The following is a 21,675-nucleotide window of genomic DNA, read 5'->3' as shown; positions in this document are numbered from 1 at the left end:
GCTCTTACAATGCGACAATGAAAATCACTCGGTCCTTAAGGCACAAAATAGGCTGGTCACTAAGGGGTTAAAAACGTACCCAAGATAAAAAAAGACATAATTAGTTATAGCAGAAATTAAGAAATATCTGTATTCACAACTAGTCTGCAGGTTTTGCCAAAATACTGTACGGTATGCTGCCCATGCATCATGGGAGGTCATATATCACAGGTCATAGACATGTTTTCATTTTTTCCAGTTCAAACATTGTAATAATCATGTCAAGAATTACAAATGTTGCATTGTTTATGGCCATCTTGTTTTATTTCTTTGGAGAGACCATGGTATACTATGGATATACCAAAAAAATATCATAAAACAAATTTCTTTGATTAATTGAACTGCTTTTTACAAAAGTCTTCAAGGATTTTTTTAGATTTATGCAGCCCCTTTCCATGAATACAGTTAGGGCACATGGATATCACAGTGAAGAGAGCCAACCTACAGGAATAGCTCTCGTTTTGGTGAATTTCTGGTTCGGTTTAAGCTAATTCAGACAGAACCAATCTTTTTGGAAAAGTTCAGCGAACCAGCTGAACTGAACTTTTCAAAAGTTCGCTCATCACTACAGGTTACCAAGAAAGGGGTGGAGAATCGGTCCAGGGATTATGGGAAGTAAAATGGAAATACCAGGCCCTTCTTTCCTGGGGGTCAAAACCCAGCACAGTCATTCAGGGCGCATTGAGCCCCCTTGCTTCTATCTTTGCTACTACTTTTACCGATGTACCATATCCCCTAGTACTATGCATAATTACACCATTTTCCTGTTGATTTATATTCTGTAATATTCTGACAGACTACACCTTTTAAATTTATATAAAATAGGATATGGAACAACAGAAAATGAAGAATCCTGGCCTTATACATTCAATTCGAATACAACATTTCTCTTTCTCCACTACTGAGTTTAATCTATACAGAGTTGAACATTAGCCTGAATATATTACTGTTACTCAGTATTTGTTACAGTTACTAGTTCTAGAATATGAAATTATAAGAATCATCTGTTTTGCTTTGTTCAATGATCTTCAACCTGTGGAAAATACAACTCCTAGCATGCTCTACCAGTCTGGGGCTGAAAAATGTATTTTCCCAACAGCTTGAAAGTCACAGGTTAGAGACCACTGGTTGTCGAAATCTTAATTAACATCAATGTTGATGAGCCCACTTGTAAATAAATAATCCAGCATTGTTTACTGAAAGGCCGCTCGTATAATCCTGTCACTAAGAGGTTGGGTTGGTCTAAAGTTATCCGCCAATATTCCATCACTTTCATCCTCAAGATCTACTCCTTTTATATGCATCCTCAGTCGCCTGAATTCTTCAATCTGCAAAGGAAACAAACCATATCTTAAATTAACTATAGAAATAATTACCAATAGTCTAATAGTTTCCTGAAAGCTCATAATAGAAAATTATTCGGAGGACTTACCATCCTATACTATGCTGAAAATACTACATACAATCCATGTTAGTAAAAAAAAATAATAGGTTATTTGTGCACTAACCACCAGAAAAGTGATTAACAAACCCAATGCCATTGGTAGAACATATAATAACAGATACTACCATAAGCTCATCGAAGAATACTCTATTTCTCCAAGGGGCCACTCTGACCCAGATCTCTGACAAATGTGTGATGTTAATCTGTAACATGTTCCATAAAATGAGGTCAAGATGTTGGATGCACATTTCATGCATGCCCAACATGATTCAGTAGTCTAATTATTTTTTTATTTGTAATATCTATTTCTTTCTACCTCACTAGCAGTAGGTACCTGTCCATTGTGTATAAGACTTTTTTGTTAAAAAGGTTTCTTTGAAAATAAACTGAACAAAGGGTGCCTTAATGTTAAAACCACTGACAATCAGCTGAAATCTGTGGGGGAAACTAGAAGTAAGTTTTCAATTTCCCTTCAGCGCCTCCATAGGGGAAATGAAGAATTACACAGTTCCCCTTGAAATCTCTGGGTGTTGGGTTCAGAATAAGAGATGCTCTCTGTAGCCCTTTTGTTAGCTTTGACTAATAAATGAAGATCGTGAATTGATGACCCAAATTTGTCAGAATTCCTTTAAGCAGTAATTGATTATAGGTTTTCTGAACAGATAAATACAACAATACTACTAGTGAATGACCGGCTAAAGTATGTTTATCTACATATACAGTACAATTTGTGTTTTGAGCCCTTCTATCAAATACAATATTACCAAAACACCATAATGAAGTTCTAAGATTAAAACTATAACACATCTTATGATATTTTTTAAGTCCTAATTGTCATTCTGCAACATCTAAGTGGCCATAGTGATACCTTACTGTTTATTTGCAGTAGTAAAGACAGCATTCTCTTACCATAGGTTGTTTTCCTCTACATTTTTAGATAAATTCTTTGAAGAGTTCAGTAACGTGTTATCTCTGCAGTTTTGTCAAGTTTGACATTTTAGCATCAAACATGGTAACATTTCCCTGTGATCTAAGGGAATAAATAATGTCTACAGACAGTTTGCTCCAGGTTCAATTTATAATGGAAAAACAACTTTACCAATTACAGTATGCAACCAACATTTATCAAATCGCATACAAATGCAGCATCCTCTGTAGCTTAGGGCCACTCTAGAAGAACCATATGTCTCGTTAACTGTGATAGGAGTATTTATTTCTTCATTATAGAAATCTTGGTTGTCATTCCGTACAGACATGATATTCTTTTAATAATTGTGACTGTGGAGTTGGTGATACTTGCCATACAGAGTCAAAGTTATGCAACCCAGTCCTATTGCATACATTGCTTTACACATTGAAGGCTCGGTGTGTTCTCCTTTTTTGAATTGGAAAAAACGCTTTTTTGATAGTTTCTAGGTGTTGGTATATAAATAGAAATACAATTTACACTTCCTGTTTGTCAACAACATGTAATGCACCTAAATAACCGGTAGAGAAACGAGTGCATAAAACCCAATTATAGAAAAATAGAAATAATTGCTTTACTGAATCCACAGTAGAATCACATAAAATGATAAAAACAGAGATAAAATCCTGCAGAAAGAATGGCAAACAGCATCTCAAATATATCAAATAAACCAGTGAGTCATGTATTAAAATACCCCCCAGCGCAGTAGATACTTGTGCTGAGGGCTCAGTCAGGCATGCATTTTTTCATGCATGTATAGGTGCATGAAAAAAAACGCAGAACGCATGTAAAAAAAAAAAAAGTGACCAAAGCTTCAGACGTGTTTTTTTATTCGCACTTGTTGTGCGGTCACACGATTGTAAAATGTGAAAACATTTAGTGTGTGCCCATTGAAAGCAATGGGAGAGGATCGCTATCCCCTGCTGTAGCTGTGACAGCTGCAGGAGTGGATTTCTTGGATGTCACACCCCTTTCGGCTGTGATTGGTCAAAGCGCTCAGCCAATCAGAGTCAGCGCTTCCTGGAGGTGTTTTTTTTAAATTCCCCAGCCAGAAGAAAAAGAAGAAGACGAGTGCCAGGGACTCGGGAAAAACACGTGCCAGAGCCAGACAGTGCTTATAAGTCATGTACTTTTCTTTTTTTTCCCTGCTGTTAGGGCTTATTTAAGGGATTTGACAGTAGGATTTCCAAAAAAGGCGCAATTGCATTTTTCTCCCATTTCACGCCACTTTCAAATGTTTTAAAGATTTTCAGTACATAATACAGTATATTAAACGGTACCATTGAAAAGAACAACTTGTCCCACAAAAAATAAGTCCTCAGACATATATGTCAATGGAAAAACAATAAAAGTTATATTTTTTAAAGTGGGGTAGAAAAAACAAAAAATGGCTTGAAGGGGTTAAGAAACTGTAATATGATTTTTCAGTGAAGATGAAAAGCTACGTTCTTTCTGGAGAGACATTTTATCCTTGCTATTAAAAAATAACTAATATTTAGTAATAATCAAGCTGAAAATAATTATGTGTAAGTGCAAAAAGCTAAATTACAAAGTTAATGCAAAAAATGCTAACAGGCTTCGGCCTTATTCACACGACCGTATATTCATCACCTTTTAGTGGCGTAAAAAAATATATAAAAATCTCGACCATGTGAAGCATTGGATTCCAATGTATTCATTCACATGAACAACTTTTAGGCACATAAAAAAATAGCACATTGGTGACTGTTTTTGATTTTATACGCTGCATCAAAAAATAGGTCTTTCCCTATCTTTTACCAAGATACACAAGAAGCTCCCATAGACTTCTATAAAAGTGGAAAAAAAGAGTGGGAGTTTACCTGCATCCAACGCTGGGAAAAGAGGACAGCTGGCTCTATTTAAGCATTAGCAGTCATTCCGAGGATTTCTGCCGATCGAGAGATTTCCGCACTGCAGCGTAGTTCTTTGCCAATACGCAGCAGCCACTCGTGTGAATGGCAGAAACTATGTGGCTAAAGATCAGGAATCGATTGCGTCCGTTACGTCCGCTCGACACACTAAAGCGCCATGCCTCGGTGCCGACGCAGCATTGTGTACATCTAAAAGCACAAACACTCACAGTGTTTGTAAGGACCAATTGCACCTCTCCAGGCAAGATGGAAGGACCCCTGTCCCTTACTAATTAGGGAAATTGGGGAACCCCTGCCTTAAAGCGGGGTAATCGTCCGGATGAGATCGGCCCCACTGTCTTCATCTGGGACCTAGCTATCCCTGATTAGGAGCCTGGAGAAGATGCACTAAACACACGTAGGACAAGCCACTGTTCACACACACTGAACAGAACAGGACTGCACGTAGAGCACATGTCTGGCCACCTGCACAGACATACCACACACGTCACTGTTCATGCCAACATACCAGGTTACACATACCACACAGAACAGGACTGCACGTAGAGCACATGTCTGGCCACCTGCACAGACATACCACACACGTCACTGTTCATGCCAACATACCAGGTTACACATACCACACAGAACAGGACTGCACGTAGAGCACATGTCTGGCCACCTGCACAGACATAACATACGCCGCTGTTTCTCACCAACATACAACAAATAGTGCATACAACAGGATCCCCACCCAGAGCTCACATGCATACAAATGGTAAACCATAGCCAGTCCAAATGTCCTCACACCAGGGGCTTAGAGAGTCAGCCAGTATGCTGACATAGTGAACAGTGTCAGCCATCACCCAACTGACACATACATAGTATATCAGATGTTGGGAGGCCCCACCTGCCCTGGGGTAGGGAGAAACCTGCGGGCTGCATGCACCTGTGTGGTCACCGTACCACATACTACACAATGCACGCACTCCAGAACGCAAGGAGGGGAGGGACAGCAGGTGCCCAAACCATCTTCAGGGAAGGAGAGAGGGGCACTATGGATAAGCATGCACCACACCAGCTTTGAGTGGGATTCACACAGAGTAGAACAATAAAGCACTAAAATGACCAGCAATCTCTCACAAGAGTTTGCTGGTATTTATCTGCTGCAGATCAGGGGGATTGGCTGGTGGAGAATACACCACCCAACCAGCTCAATTAACCCCTACCTGTAAAGGAGGGGAACAAGGAAACCTGTAAAACTATAGGGCCGAGAAACACAACCTTAACAGCGACAGTTGTTCCTTCAACTATACACGCCATAAAATCGCATGAACGTTAAAACACATAGAGTCGTGTGAAATAGGCCTTAACAATACTTAATCTATATAATAAGTAAAGGAAGAAAAGAAGTCTAGATTAGTGTACCCCCCCCCCCCCCCCCCCCCCCGTTGCACATTTTAGCTTGGCTAGTCTTTATCTGGGGGCTCAACGTCAAGGTGTACACTGGGGTTGTTTTAATACAAGACTACAAGACCCCTTTAATAATTTCAGATATTTTAGGATGCTGTCCATTTTGATTTCTGCAGGATTTCATTTCTGTTGTGTTTTTTATGATTCTATTGTATATTCTATAAATTAAAATTAAAATTTTCAATATTTTGTCATTTTCATCTTTTTTTAATTGGTTATTTATAGTGTTTGTGCAGCCTTTTTTGTTACATAGTTGACCTTTATGAATTGATTTCTGTCTAGCTATTAATATAGCCATAGATGTAATGTACATAGTTGGTTCATTGAATATTAGCTGTAATACTGTATATGCATGATTTGCCACTAATTCTCTAACTTCCCAGTGTCGTACAAAATTTGAAAATTGGCATGACCTTAGTTTAGGTCCAAAATAGGAAAATTAAAGGGGTTGCAATTTGATTATTCAATTCTAAGTGCAAAAATAAGTTAAGTGACCCCCTATGTAATGTAACTAATAACACACATCTGTACCACATAAACGTGAACGTTTCCATGAGCACACAAGCACCACGCTCAGCACGGACACAGGGTGACATTCACGACTACTGCCGTTGACAATACTATGCACTGTAGAACAGTGCGCACCACAACAGGAGTACATAAACCAGTATGTATAGTCTGTGCAACACAAAAGTACAACGCTCGGCACGGCGTCAAACAACATACACACTGCGGGAAATAAACGCATGCCATGCTAAGCTGAACAGTAGCACCACTCTAGGGAGATAGAAGCCTGGCCCTAACCTAGCACGGATGTGAAAGGTCCTTGCCTAGAAGCGGAGTAATTGCCTCTATAGAGGCGGCTCCACGGTCTTCTTCTTGGGCCCTGAATGTCGCTAAAGAGGCCCCTGGAGAGATGAACCAAACAGCAAAGCAATATAGAAAATGAGGACAGAAATAAAACTAAAAAGGAAACCGCAACAACTTATCTGGTAGTAGCAATACAGCTAACACAGAGGAGCTCCACTCTACATTACTCCTCAATGGAGCTGAATAAACAGCATTAGGCAAGGGAGGGGTGTGAATATAAAGCTACTCCTCACCTGACGACTGACAAAGTAATTAGAGAACCACAACTTCTACCTACTTCTCAGGCCACACTAATCCAGCATGCATCCATGCAGCAAAGAGAGACAGCCTAACAAGGCAACAGGTCTTGGCCTGTGCTGAGGCCACCAAAGCACGACGCTGAAGCGACCAACAAAGCTGTGACACTATTCTTTATGTTCTAAATAGGAAAAGAAAAGGGGTCGCAACATCAATATTTAATTCTATGGGTGAAAAACTGTGTGAAAATCCATGATACATGAGATAGTTCTTTTCTCAGAAACCATAAAGTCCAGGAAAATGATTTGTATACTGAGGAGAATCTACCTCGTTTCTTTGTATACTGAGGAGACTCTAATGCTCCTCTATGTGTATATACACTGAGGAGAATCTAACTGACCTCTGTGTGCATATACTAAAGGGCTGTAAAGTACATAAGGAAGCTGTCATGGACTGCAGGGATGGAGCATGCCTTTGAGGCTAAGAAGGGGCTGCAATATCCAGACTGGGGGTAAATTTGAATAAAAAGGGGCATTTACTTTAATCCTAAAGGTCCATTTACACAGGACAAATGATGGGCAAACGATGCCCGACTCTCGTCCCTGAGGTTCATCGCTCCCATGCTCCTGCACAGGAGCTAGTAGAGCTGTCTCACTCGCGGAGCGGCCATCTGGGGGGCTGGGCAGTACAGGAGATTTCTCTCCTCCCCCACCCCTCTCCATTGCGATAACACAGCGGCTGTTCACTACTCTACAGCCGATGTTTAAACTGAATGATGAGCGATGAGCTCATCGTCCATCGTTTATGCTTCATCGCTCATCATTCAGTTTAAACATCAGACGCTCAGTAGTGAACGACCGCTGTGTTATCTCAATGGAGAGGGGCGGGGGAGCGAGAGGAGAGAAATCTCCTGCACTGCCCAGCCCCCCCTGCTGGCTGCTCCATAAACGACCCAGCACCAGTAGCTCCCAGTGTGACAGCACGGGAGCGCGGACACACAGGGATGAGTGTCAGGCATCGTTTGTCCAACATTCGTCCCATGTAAATGGACCTTAAAAAGTGAGGAGGGGTGGCACATTTGCAGATGGACATCAGTACATGCAGTCTGAGGAAAATCTAACAATCCTCTATGTGTATACATATTTTTTTCCTTGGTTGCTCTGAAGAAACACGACTTCATAAAATTTTCCGGGCAAACAGGTAAACACCTTTACCAAATCAACTCGAGCAAAGCTGGGTATATCAGCTATTACTACAAATAAGTGAAAAATGTAGATTATATTTCTTGTAAAATATATGCAATGCAAATATATACTGTTACATTGACATATGTGAAAAATACAAGTAAATGTGTATCCTTGAATACCTTATTCAATAAGATCAATTTCCTTGCTCTAGATGGCAAATTAATTGAATGCGTTACTACACGTGTGTTGTGCTCATCCATGGGTGGTAAACAGTTAACTGATAAGATTCAACTTCTGAGGCTTTTTGCATTTCTATTTGTTATTAAATACAATGTGATTACAATCGAGGTATGGATTGTTTGACATTGGTTTTAAAATAGTTTTATTGTCACTATTCAGCTACTGTATGAGTAAGAGGCACAATCGACTCAAAAAGCATCAGAAGTTAGGTGTTGTGCCAACTTTTAAAGATGTGAAATAAATTTCTAGATTTTGTGCCTGTGGAGTGCTGGGCTTCACATTCATCTATGTGGTGTTAAAGATAATAACCAAGACCTGTCTTAGTTTTCCTTTACGATGCTGCCTGTATAGTAACCTAATATTTAGAATAAGTAGAGAAACAGAAGGCCAGCATATGGGCCTGTAGTTAGAAATTTCAACACATATTTGAGTTTTATCAAGCAAAAGATATTAAACCGCAAAGATAGAAAGCACATACTCTTCATGCCCCCTATTATAAGGTGGCCTCAATGGGAGACTTTGTCTACAAGACTTGCTAATCAGGAATAACATTACAACTTTCTGCTATTTTGCATTTTAGATTTATTGTCCCTGAACTAGGTCCAGGAAGGGAATCAATGAAGTCATTGTTTTTAATAGTTATGTAATATGCTGCCCGTGTTTAATCTCAATATACCATGTACATTCTTCTTCTGACAATCTTGTTTTGTTTTTTTTATTTCAAATCCCATTTATTCAAACTTTTGGGGTAGCAATGACAAAATCCTACTTGTTATACAACAGTTCTGTATCTAGTATACAGAGATGAGAGGAATATCATGGACATATAAGATCTAGAACATAATTTGATCCTCTGTATATATCAATGGTAGTTTTTATGGATTTCTAATTTTAGTTGATAAAGTGTAAATCAAAATGGTAAGAACATCATCAGATTATATTGCCATAGTGAAATATACTGCACATAGTAAAATATGTCCTAATTTGTACTTTTGACTATCTCTATCTCTAAGTGCTCGTTCGCACGAGTGCTGTTTTCATGCACTATAGCCACGAGATGGCCTGAACGGGCTACTTTAAGCAACTTGAAGGTGCCCGTTCACATGATCCGAGGTGCGTGCTGCGTGCTTTCAAACCTATGGAAAGCACGCAGCAAAGATAGGACAGTTCTAGAGATGAGCGTGTATACTCGCTAAGGCACATTACTCGGGCGAGTAGTGCCTTAGCCGAGTATCTCCCCGCTCGTCTCTAAAGATTCAGGGGCCGGCGGCGGTGACAGGTGAGTTGCGGCGGGGAGCAGGGGGGAGCGTGGGGGAGAGAGGGAGGGAGAGATCTCTCCTCCGTTCCTCCCCACTCTCCCCCGCCGCTCCCCACCCCTCAGCGGCCCCCAAATCTTTAGAGACGAGCGGGGAGATACTCGGCTAAGGCACTACTCGCTCTAGTAATGTGCCTTAGCGAGTATACTCGCTCATCTCTAGATAGTTCCTATCTTTGCGCATACTATGGAACCGATATGCAAGTTTGCACACGTACGTCCTATCTTTTACAGATGTGAGCATATTGCACTTCTAGAATTCCTTTGTGTGAACGCTTCTACAGGAAACCATTGGTTCCATATAGATGCAATCTTTTCACGCGTCGCTAATGCGCGAGGAACGCACTCATTAGAACGAATCCTAAGGCTGGGTTCACATGGGGTGGATTTGCTGCTTTTTTCTGTGCTGACTTTCTGTCCTTTTTCCATGTGTATTTTAATATTATTCTATTTAATAAAATGTAAAATTCTTTTCATTGAGGTTTTAGCATAGTGATCTCTTTTTTTGGTCTAATGCGTGTTTTAAACGCATTTTCTACATGGAATTTTCACAACAGAAATGAGCATGTGAAATAAGCTGCAGATTTTGTGTTTTGCATTGAGGCCCAGTCTCTACAAACGCTGCGGAAGCGCTGTCAAAATTGATATACTGCGGATCATAAATCCGTACTGCAACAGCATTTCCGCACAGCGTATATGCGTAGATTTTGTGCAATGTGGGAACCACATTTCGTGAAACCACATTAACCCCTTAGTGACCCAGCCTGTTTGTGACTTATTAACTAAGACAAATTTTGGAAATCTGATGTGTCACTTTAACATAGAATAACTCTGTTAAGGTTTTGCATATCCAAGTGATTCTGACATTGTTTTTTCGCCACATATTGTACTTCATTTAGGTGGTAAAAAGAGACTGATAGAATTTGTGTATATTTATTTAAAGCGCAAAATTTTGGAACATTGTGAAAAAAATTATCATTTTTTTCACATTTTCAATTGCAATATCTTAAATATGTGCAAACATACTGTACGAAGTTTTGATAAGATATATATTTCCACCTGCTTACTTTATTCTGGACGCACCTTTGAAAAACTTTAGGAGATGTATAAATTTAACATTAATAATCAACATTTTGAGAAACACTTTGTTTTCCTACACCAAGCCAAGATTGCAAAGGCTCATAGGTGTCAGAGTGATAGATACCCCCACAAATGTCCCTATTTTAAAAACTACACCCCTTAATATATTTACTGAGGGGGGTCATGAGTATTTTGACACCAGCATTTTTTTCAGGAGTTAATGAAATGTAGAGAAAATTTAAATTTTCATATTTTTGCAAATATGTTATTTTGAAGTCAATTTTTATTTCTATAGTGCACATAAGAATGAGCATTTACACCCCAAAATGGATCCCCCTGTTTGTCCTGTGTTCAGAAACATACCCATTGTGGCCCTAATATTATGTCTCTATGCACAAAATCAAAGGAGCAAGCAGCCGGTGGCTTCCAGAACAGAAATTTTGCTTGAAGGTGTATTAGGCCCCATTGCCCAATTGTAAAGCCCTTGAGCGACCAAAACGTTGGAGAACCCCCATAAATGACCCCCTTTTGAAAAATAGACCCCTTAACGAATTCATTTAGATGTGTACTGTGTATTTCGACCCCACAGTTTTTGAATGAATTTAAGCAAAGCAGAAGGAAAAAATTATGATTTTCCTTTTTTTTTTTTGCAATTGCGTCAAAATAAAAGGTTTTTTTTGTACAGCATACACATGAATGAAGACTTTCACCCCAAAATGGATACCCTTGTTTGTACCGTGTTCAGAAACATACCTATTGTAACTCCAATTTACTTATAGGACACATGGCTAGGCCTATTATGGAGGGAACACCCATTGGATTTCAGGGCACAACTGAATAAATTCCAGGCCCCATTGCACACTTGGATCCCAGCTGTGAGCCCAGCCGTAGTGCTGCATACAGCCGCGTAATGTACTGTACATAACTGCGTACTCCCACAGACAGTCATGCGCAGTATACCTTTTTTTGTTTGTTTTTACCGCGTTGTCAGTTAGCGATGACACGGGTATCCACAGCCCATACACAATGTTGTTGCATATGAGCTGCAGGTATATCCACGACCATAGAGTCGAATGGGCTCCATGTGGTGGATATCCGCGGTTAAGTAGAACATGCTGTGTTCTGTTTTCTGTGAGTGGATTACGCAATTCTGGCCTGCTAATGTGATTGGAATTGTGTAGTCGAACGCATTTGATTAATCCACGTATTACCAAATAAAACGCTTGCAGAATCCGCAATTCCAGTTTGCTTTTGTGAGACCAGCCTAACGTACATCGCTACCTTTTTACCACGTGACCAGGAACCACTCAACGAGGTCCCTGATCACTGCTCCAGGCTCTCGGCTGCTCAGAAGTAAAGAGATTTTAAATTTCCCTGGCCCTCCCCGGCTCCTGCGCATGTGTCTGGTATTTTGCCGGCGGTTGCATGCGCAGAAGCCGGGGAAGGTCTGTGTAGGAGGATCGCACTGGTGTTCAAATGCAGAGGCCTCCGGTAAGAAGTTTCATCTCCTCTCACCGATCGCATCAGTGAGGGGAGATTCAACTTCAACTTCTTTTTAACTTTTACATGATTGCTATTATTGATTGGATAACGGTGATCACATGGCCAAGAACCACATACCATGGTGTGCCGTGACATCTTCAGGCTCTCAACCACCTTTGGTAGCCAGGAGCAGGGAGATTTTAAATTTCCCAAGCAATCCTCGACTTTTGCGCATGCATCTGCCATGTTGCAGATGGGCGCATGCGCAGAAGCCAGGGTAAGGTGCCTGGATAAAGATCCCATCAGGGGACAAATCCATGGACCTTAGGTATGTAATTTCATCTCCCCTCATGGATATGATCCATAAGCGGAGATGAAACGTTAACTTTTTTTTTTTTTTACACTTTTTAACTTTACATGATCTCCGTTATCCAATGGATAAGGCAATCATATGACCGGGAACCGCATACAGCAGTCCCTGGTGACATCTCCCTGCACTCGGCTATCTTTGACAGACCGGTACAGGGAGATTTTAAATTTGCCAGGCTTTCAGAGCTTCTGCAGAAGCGTACCATATCGGCGCATGTGCAGAAGCATGCGGCAGGTCCAGATCGTCGCGGGACATCATGGAGGATAGAGGTGAGTAGTTTCAGTTCCCCTCATGGATCTGATCAGTAAGGGGAGCTGAAACTTGAACTTTAACTTTTTTTTTTAAAGTCACCAGCCAGCAGATTACAAATTTCATAGGCTCCCTGGCCTTCTGCGCATGACGTAATACGTCTGGCATGCGTGCACAGAAGGCAGCCACAGGTCCTTCCTGGACCAGATTACCGCAAGATGTCGTGGAGGACAGGGGTGAGTACTCTCAGCTTCCCTCGTGGATCCAATCTGTAAGGGGAGCTGAAACTTTAACTTTTTTTTACTTTCTATTTACTTTTATGCGATTGGCATTATCCATTGGATAATTCTGATCATGTGACCGGGGATTGAATATCCTGGACCCCCATGACAGCTCTAGGTAGTCGGCTACCTCCAGCAGCTGACAGCATGGAGCTGTCATGGTCTCATCCCACGTGGCTTTAATCCCCAGAGCAAGCATGTTTTTACAGCCCTCGGGATTAAAGCCCATTAAAGCAGGATGTAAAAACACTATGGGGTGGTCACTAAGGGGTTAAACTTGGCTTACACTGTAAATGCTGCAGATTTTCCGTGCAGCGGGTCCGTGCAGAAGAAAAGCGGCAAGTCCGCCCTGTTAGAACCCATCCTAAGTGTGGCTTCACACGAGCATGTTTTTGTGCGTACATAGGTGCATACATAAATGTGCACCCATGTACGTGCAAAAACACACGTGAATGCAGGTCTGTGCATTGTTTTCAATGGAGCCGTGGCTGCTGCCAGTGGCTCCATTGAAAACAATGGTCTGCCGGCACCCCTGCATTGTTTTTCAGGGAAGGGCTTTACATATAAGCCCTTCGCTGAAAAACAAAAATTTTAGTGTAAAAAGAATAAAATAAATAAACTTACCCTCCGCCGCTGCCGTGTCCCCCGCAGGGATGAAGAACCCATCTGCCGCGTGCGGCAGATGTTTCCTTCATCCCCGCTAGTAAAAAGAATTCCCTGCTGCTACATCTGCCACATCTGTGAATCATGTGTGACAGCTGCGATAGAGAATTGAAGAATTCCTCTGCTGCATCTGTCACAGATGTGGCAGATGTAGCAGCAGGGAATTCTTTTTACTAGCGGGGATAAAGGTAACATCTGCCACATGCGGCAGATGTGCTCTTCATCCCCGCGGGGGACACTGCAGCAGCGGAGGGTAAGTTTATTTTTTTACATTAAACTTTTGTTTTTCAGGGAAGGGCTTATATGTAAAGCCCTTCCCTGAAAAACAATGCAGAGGTGCCAGCAAACCATTGTTTTCAATGAAGCCGCCGGCAGCAGCCGCGGCTTCATTGAAAACAATGCGTGCATTTCCTATGGTGCACGCATGTCCTATCTTTGCAGGCACACGCCTGTAAAGCACGGGCATGTGCACACACCATAGGGAATGCATTGGGGCTAATAGACACATGTTTTTGTGTGTGCGTATGCAATCCCTAGACTTATGAAAAGAAGCAATTTAAAAAAAAAAACTTTTCAGATGCTTTTCTCTATAAATCTTCTCAATAAAACTTCAAAAATGGCTGTAAACATGCCAAAATACACAAAAATATACTATTTACACTATATACTATATAGCACTACCAAAATAACACTTTAAACAGTTGTTAGTGATTTTTACATAAAAGACCAAACAAAGACCAGTACTGGTGTATTATGTCTCCACCAGAATAATGGGTGGAGACTTGGTTTGCCAGCCCTGAGTTGAAGGCTCTTCTTCTCCTCCTCTGGAGAAGGAAAAGGAGGAGAAAGAAGAAAGGAGAAGCAGCATGGTGGTTATTAGTGTTGCTTTTCAACACTGGAGTCCAAAGTTCGAATCTGACTAAGGGCGCCCACCCACTGGCGATTTTTTTCCCTGCGAAATTCGCAGCATTTTTTTCTCTGCAGGGGTCTATGGGACTTGTAATGTTAAAATCGCGATCGCGCAAAATCGCGATTTCGCGGTAAATTGCGATTTTGCGCGATCGCGATTTTAACATTACAAGTCCCATAGACCACTGCAGAGAAAAAAATGCTGCGAATTTCGCAGGGAAAAAAATCGCCAGTGGGTGGGCGCCCTAAGGATGACATCTGCCTGTGGTTTGTATACTCTCTTTAGGTTTCTTCTTGTTATTCCCTTTTTCCAGTTCATAGTAGAGTAAAGAAGCATGGTAGGTTAGTGCTTAGCACTGTGCCTTGAAGTGCTGGAGTCCTAGATTTTAATCTGACCAAAGACAACATCTCCTTGGAGTTTGTATGCTCTGTTTGTGTTTTTTTCTTCTTTTTATTCTCCTCCTCCTCCAGTGATGGATGAAGTATGGTGGTTCAGTGGTTAGCAGCATTGTTTTGCAGTGGAGTCCTAGGTTCAAATCTGATTAAGGACAATACTTGCATGGAGTTTTTCAACTCAATGCAGATGTTGTCCTTGGACAAATTTGAACTATGGATCCAGGCACTGCGAGGCAACAGTGCTGACCACTAAGTGACACTCAATGAAGAATTACCACCATCCTCACCCTCTTAGACAGTGTTCCATACATGATTTAGGGGTTTTTATGCTTCGGCCAAAACAAAACACCTGAGGTTTGGGTTCTTAATAAACTTTAAGTAAACTTTAACTCATATTCAATGTTCTACAGGTTCAGTTCACTCATCTCTAGTGAATACATGTGGTAAATAAACTGAAGAAGCTATTTACAAAGAAGTCTGCTTGCTGTTGCCTTTTTTACACTTCGGACAATGGATATGGTCGAATCCGATCTTGGATGCTGTGCTGTATACAGCTCTTTACTTTGCACATGTATTATATGGACACTGACCTCTGGGGGTATAAGCAGTGTGGCAACAGTGATCAGTTTACTGTATGGCCAGAGAATCCTTGAAACAAAAGGCATTGTCCAAATTGGACACCTTTAATTACCATGTTTCAAATCATGACTAGCCCAGAAGGAACCACTATATCAGCCATAGAAGGGCTAATAAGACCAATAGGCACCATATTTAATATACAACATTCAGTTTAAATCAACACATATGCAAAATTCAGTAGATGCAACAAATGGTGCTGATCTATAGGGCATCTAATAGAAGAAATAAATGTATTTATTCTCTATTTCTTATACTGCGTTACCATATATTCTCATTACTCACATCAGTCTCTGTCCCAAATGGCTGAAATTATAATTTCTTATCTCATCTACAATGGAGTTAATTTGCCTACCAGTATGTTTTGGTGCGTGGGAGGAAACCAGGTAAAACACCAGTAGAAATATAAACTCCATGTAGAAATTCTATTGCATTGGATTCAAAGTTAGTGCTGGAAGGCAATAGTGCTGCTAACCACTGAACCACTGTGCTATGTATACCTAAAGGCCCATTTACAAACGATGCCCGACACTCGTCCCTGCACACACTCGCTCCTATGCTGTTACACAGGAGCAAGTATCGCTGGCTCTGACAGAGTGGCCAGCAGGAGGCCAGGGCAGCTGGAGGAGATTTCACTCCTTGCTCTACCCTGCCCCCCTCCATTTACTTTACAAATCAGCTGTTCAGTACTGAATGGCTGCTATTTACACTGAACGATCATTGTTCAGCTCATTGTCAATCGTTTATGCAACATAAATGATGGACGATGAGCTGAACGATCAGGATTCAGTGTAAATAACAGCCGTTCAGTACTGAATGGCCGCTATTTTAAATGAATGGAGAGGGGCGGAGGAGTGCGAGGAGAGAAATCTCTTCCAGCCGCCCTGCTGTGAGCCAATGATACTCGCTCCTGTGCAGCAGCATGGGAGTGAGTATGTGCGGTGACGAGAGTCAGGCATCATTTACCCGACATTTGTACTGTGTAAATGGGGCTCAACAGATGTTCTTAATCAAAAGGATCGTCTCCTGGCCACACAAACCCTTGAAGTTGCAACCATCAATTCTGGCCTGGTTCTGACATTGGGTCATGAAGTATGCTCTCTCTTTATGCCTGTCATGTCATCAAGGGGGCTGGCTGTTTGGGTCACTTTAATAACAGAACTAACCCTCTTCTTGGCTGCAGCCAATGCAGAAACACAGAAGGAGTCACCTTAGTTATTACAATGAGCCAAACAGTGAGGGTCTTTTCACGTGAGGGGCGAAGAGAGAGGGAGGCCATACGACATAGCCCATATCAGAATCCGTCCAAAAGTCAAGGTTCTGAAACCGCAGGTCCATGTAAGTACTTAGACTCTGGATTTTAAAGATCAGAAATGTTCCAAATCTAAAACATATTCAAGAATAAGGGACATGTAGAAGGGTGAAAATAGTTTTTAAAGAACATGAGCTTATGGGTAAAAAAAAAAATCACTCCACCTAAACATGTAAGTTTTATTTAGAATAATGTGAAATTCTGTAGCCATATTTGAAGATGTAAAAAGGAAAAATACTCACTTGAGTTTGAGACACTGTTAAAGGATATCGAAACAAAATCCATGTAACGCCTTCACTACATGGTGGCATTGTGAGGGAGCCTTCATACACCCAGTAATCACGGAGCAAGGGATCTGGTTTAAAAATAAAAGGTAAACTAGTAAAAACTATTGTACACCAAAAGTAAGATAATACATTTTTGATTATTTCTCTAGCTACATTTATGTCAGATGTAAAAGAAGATAAAGGAATAGCCATAGCTTACTACAGCATTAATATAGTGTGCATACACTATTTACATAGGCCCTTTTGACTAAGTCTTTGCTCTATCCATAGCGACTGCAGCTGACGGGTTTATCCTAATTGCTGGACAGCTATAAGACTTCCAATTCTACCGGCAGCAACTCCATCCATTGCAACTTCCTGCATTGGTTTCACCAACATTACCGAGAAAATCAATTAAGCCCTATTTATACTTGCGTATTTTGGTCAGTTTTTTGCTTGTGTATTTGAAAAGCAAAACTAGAAATTGGTCAAATACGCGGTAGACATACATTTTCCATTAAACCTTCACACCATTAAGTCCTGAGGCCAGGAGGATACTAAGAGCTGAACCGTAGTCATGGAAAAAAGGGGTCCAAGAAGTGAAATTTCTGATACATTCTAACTTTCTTTGGTATGCAAATGTGGGATATTACAATGTCTCTGCAGCACCACCTATTGGAAAACTGCTTCCCTATAAGTCAATGTCTGGCCTTCCAATAGGCCTTGTAACATGACTAGGGATGCAAGTCAAAACCAAAGTCCTCTTCTGAAGGAAAAGGTAACCACATACAGGCAAGCTGCTTCAGGATTTTTGACCCTTTTCAATGTACAATAGGTTTCTGGCTGGCTGGGTGTCAGGGGCCTGTGACTCGTGTAACTGAAATCAAATTCAATATCTAAGTGGACATCATTAGCAAGTCCTTTATATGCAAGCTGACAACATCTGTCAGGTCTGTAAACCTTGTAGATAGGTTCATCTTTCAGCCAGAACTTAAACAAATCTGTCATTTTAGAACAACTGCTTTCTTCTCCAGAGTTGGTCTCAGAAAGGGGGAATCACTGGATGACCTGGGAACCCAGAGCTTGTCTCTCTGAACCCCAACTTAGTGCCAGTATAATATGGGTATTTGTAGACTGTATCATTGTATTATTTGGACATTACACTGAATGCACAGAACACCACATTGATAGCCATGACATTTTGTCCACTACTCATGCCCAAAATGTGGTAAACTTGTACAAAGAAACGTAAATTTCGGACGCCTCTGCCCTGTGCCGGTCACTGCACTGCCTGCTCGTTAAATACAGAATTCAATTTAAACTCACTACCTTCATCCATATAGCCCTCCACAGCGCAGCGCCACCCTACATTGCCTCCCTCATCTCAATCCATCACTCAGGCCAGGCTCTCCGCTCTGCGAAAAAAACCCAGACTGAGCGCCCCTTTAATTCGAACCTCTCATTCCCGCCTCCAAGACTTCTCCAGACCAGCACCAGTCCTCTGGAACGCACTACCAAAGGCTATCCGCGCAATCCAGAACTCACAAAACTTCAGGCGTGCCCTAAAAACGTACCTCTTCAGGGTGGCATATCACATCCCCTAAACCAAACCCCTCTGTACTCCGCCTGATAACATGCTCCCTGACCTACTGACTGCAATCCCTGCTAGCTACCATCAACTGCCCTTGCAGTCATACCGATTCAGCCGGCACACTGCTGAACGTCTGACCATTGTTTATGTGTATACCAATCCTCACTCTTCACCTCGCCATAGTGTGCACATCTCCAGCCATTTTACCTTCTGTATCACCCCATTACTTGTAGTATGTAAGCTCGTTGGAGCAGGACCCTCACCCCTATTGTTTCCATCAATTGATTACTATGTAACCGTGGTTCTGTAATGTTTGTACTTTTGTCTTTCTGTATCCCCCCTGTCTATGTAAGCGCTGCGGAATATGTTGGCGCTATACAAATAAAAGATTATGATTCTTATTACATTTGCACTCATTTGTAGTAAGGACAAACTGCATTTGCTAAAGATGGTATAGAAATATTTAATATTGTCACATGATTTTACTATTTAAAAAAGAAATTGAACTCAGAGCTTTTCAAATAATGTCTCAGTTCATAGTTCAGGCTTACCCGGTAATAATGTGTTGGGATTAAAACATGGTATTGTTTTCGATTTTCCCTGTAAATGAAATGAAATGAAACAAAGTTTGAAATTGAACAAAAGTTGTGGACATTGAGCAATCACCATTACATTCCGCAGTCCTTGGACTGAAGGACGTTTTCATAATCTACTAATTATACTGTTTGTAGTCTTCTTTATCTATTAAACTTGAAAGATAGCAAGGACAAATTATTCATCTGCTTTATTACACGGGTAGAGAATGAAAATGTCTGTAATTTTTTTTTCCATCAAATTTCTTGTACTTCTGTAAAAAAAATTCTTACCATTAAATGCTATATATTTCATAAAATAGTTAACCCCTTAAGTACACCGCTCTTTCTTTTTCATTTTCGGTTTCTCCTCCCCACTTTTGAAAAATCATAACTCCTTTATTTATCCATCCACCCAGCTGCCTGATGGCTTGTTCTTTGCATTATGAGTTGTATTTTCAATTAGACTATTTACTGTGCCATATTATATACAGATAAACTTTTTAAAAAGTGGAGTGAAGTGGAAAAAAAAAAGTTACATTCCACCATCTTTAAGCAAGTTTTGTTTCTATGGTATACACAATACAAGAAAAATGATTAACTTAATTCTATGGATGAGTAAGATTACTACGATACCACACACATAGTTGTTTTTTTTTTTTAATGAATGAATGAATAGCTAAGCGCTGGCTGTAATTGGCTGAGCGCTCGGCCAATCAGCACAGCCCTTTCAGAAAGTGAGGATTTTTAAATGCCCGCCTGCTGAAAGTGCTGGACAGCAGTGCAGGGGAGCCAGTCGGAGGACGCGTTTGAGCGGCAGAGAGGTGAATATATTTGTTTTTTGGTTTTTTATCCAGCTAATGATGATTTTCAGGGAAGGGCTTATATTTCAAGCCCTTTCCCAAAAATCATACTACGGGGGCTGCCACGAACCACTGCTTTCAATGGGGTTGGCAGCAGCGCCGACCCAATTGAAAGCAATGGGATAGCATGCTGCACTTCTGCCACAGCTGTCACAGCTGTGACAGCTGTGGCGGAAGTCCGCGGTATTCTCCCTATGTTTTCAATGGGGCTAGCGCTGCTGCCGCTGGCCCCATTCAAAACACTGGTGATATTCCAGCGTTTTTCTTGCGCTGCGAGCAAGTTTTTTCACTTGCTCTCACAGCGTAAGAGAGAATAAAACGCCAGTGGGTGTCCACCCTCAGAGGAACTGGTAATGCAACCAGGATGTCTGCCTTCTTAACCTTTTACTACTGGGATACTAAAACAAGCATTTTATGTTGTATTTAGATAGAAGAGAGATGAAAATATGTGATATGTAGCCTGTCAGAAAGTTTATATAAGTAAATGGTTTCAAGACAAGGTCAACTACTGTATGTTGTCAAGGAAGACAATGGTATAATTCTAGCACACATGATGAATACATGTTAAACTGTATCTCTTCTGTCTTGTTTGGATGAGACATATTTTCGAGCTTGTCAAACAAAGACTTACTTTATACTGGATATCCTCAAGAATGTCTGTTATGGCATTCAGGCCTATGTGCTCTTTTCCTATCTAAAACACAAAGACACAAAAGAGAAACAATGATTAAAACAGCTGTTATGCAACATAGATATGTCATCAGCATTAATAGCAAAAGATTAGCGTTTTAGGGCTTTTTTCCTTGATATTTTTTAATACTTCATTATGCCAGTCTGTATGGATACATTCATTCTATTAACACTTTAAGTGCCACATCACCTGAAAGTGGATGACAGGTATGTTTCCACAGGCGCCCTGTTACCCATAAAAGGGTGACAGTTTCCTTTACTCTAATTGGAAATATTTATTAGGTATATATATAATATATCAGATAAAATCCATAAAATATCTTCTTTTTAGTGCACTTGATATATATTTAAAACATAATCATTAAAAATAAAATTTATTTTGAACGATAATCTTTGAAGGAATCTATGCATAGTTGTGGCTTGGATGGGCATGTAGGACAAAACATTAGGCTTTTTTTTAATTAAGAGTTCTGTACTTTCTTTAGGTTCATCAATTTCTAAATCCAAGTCCCTTTCTTCTGAATTGGATGAATCTGATATAATTCGATTTTCCTTCTTTTTATTTTCATTTCACTTTCACTACTAATTCTTTCAAAGACTTGTGTCTCACTTTCACTTGCATTACTTAGGATTACACTTTGCTTTTTTTTTAACAATCTGCTTTTGAAAAAT

General features: G+C 40.7%; 1 protein-coding gene across 1 annotated transcript in view; it reads right to left on the bottom strand.

Annotated features, from left to right (window-relative positions):
• Positions 1-276: 276 nt before the first annotated feature.
• CA8 (carbonic anhydrase 8) overlaps positions 277-21,675 on the bottom strand; it is a 99,183-nt gene continuing 77,784 nt past the window's right edge. Inside the window, exons 5-8 of the mRNA XM_066578293.1 lie at positions 20,945-21,007; positions 19,430-19,478; positions 17,264-17,376; positions 277-1,367 (exon numbers count right to left, since the gene is read on the bottom strand). Coding sequence (XP_066434390.1) covers positions 1,233-1,367; positions 17,264-17,376; positions 19,430-19,478; positions 20,945-21,007 — 360 coding nt within the window. The 3' untranslated portion in view covers positions 277-1,232. The remainder of the gene's footprint in view (positions 1,368-17,263; positions 17,377-19,429; positions 19,479-20,944; positions 21,008-21,675) is intronic.

Source organism: Eleutherodactylus coqui, chromosome 9, assembly GCF_035609145.1.
Source record: "Eleutherodactylus coqui strain aEleCoq1 chromosome 9, aEleCoq1.hap1, whole genome shotgun sequence".
Classification (NCBI taxonomy): domain Eukaryota; kingdom Metazoa; phylum Chordata; class Amphibia; order Anura; family Eleutherodactylidae; genus Eleutherodactylus; species Eleutherodactylus coqui.
Note: the sequence above shows the minus strand (reverse complement) of the source record. Positions and strands in the feature narration are given on the sequence as shown.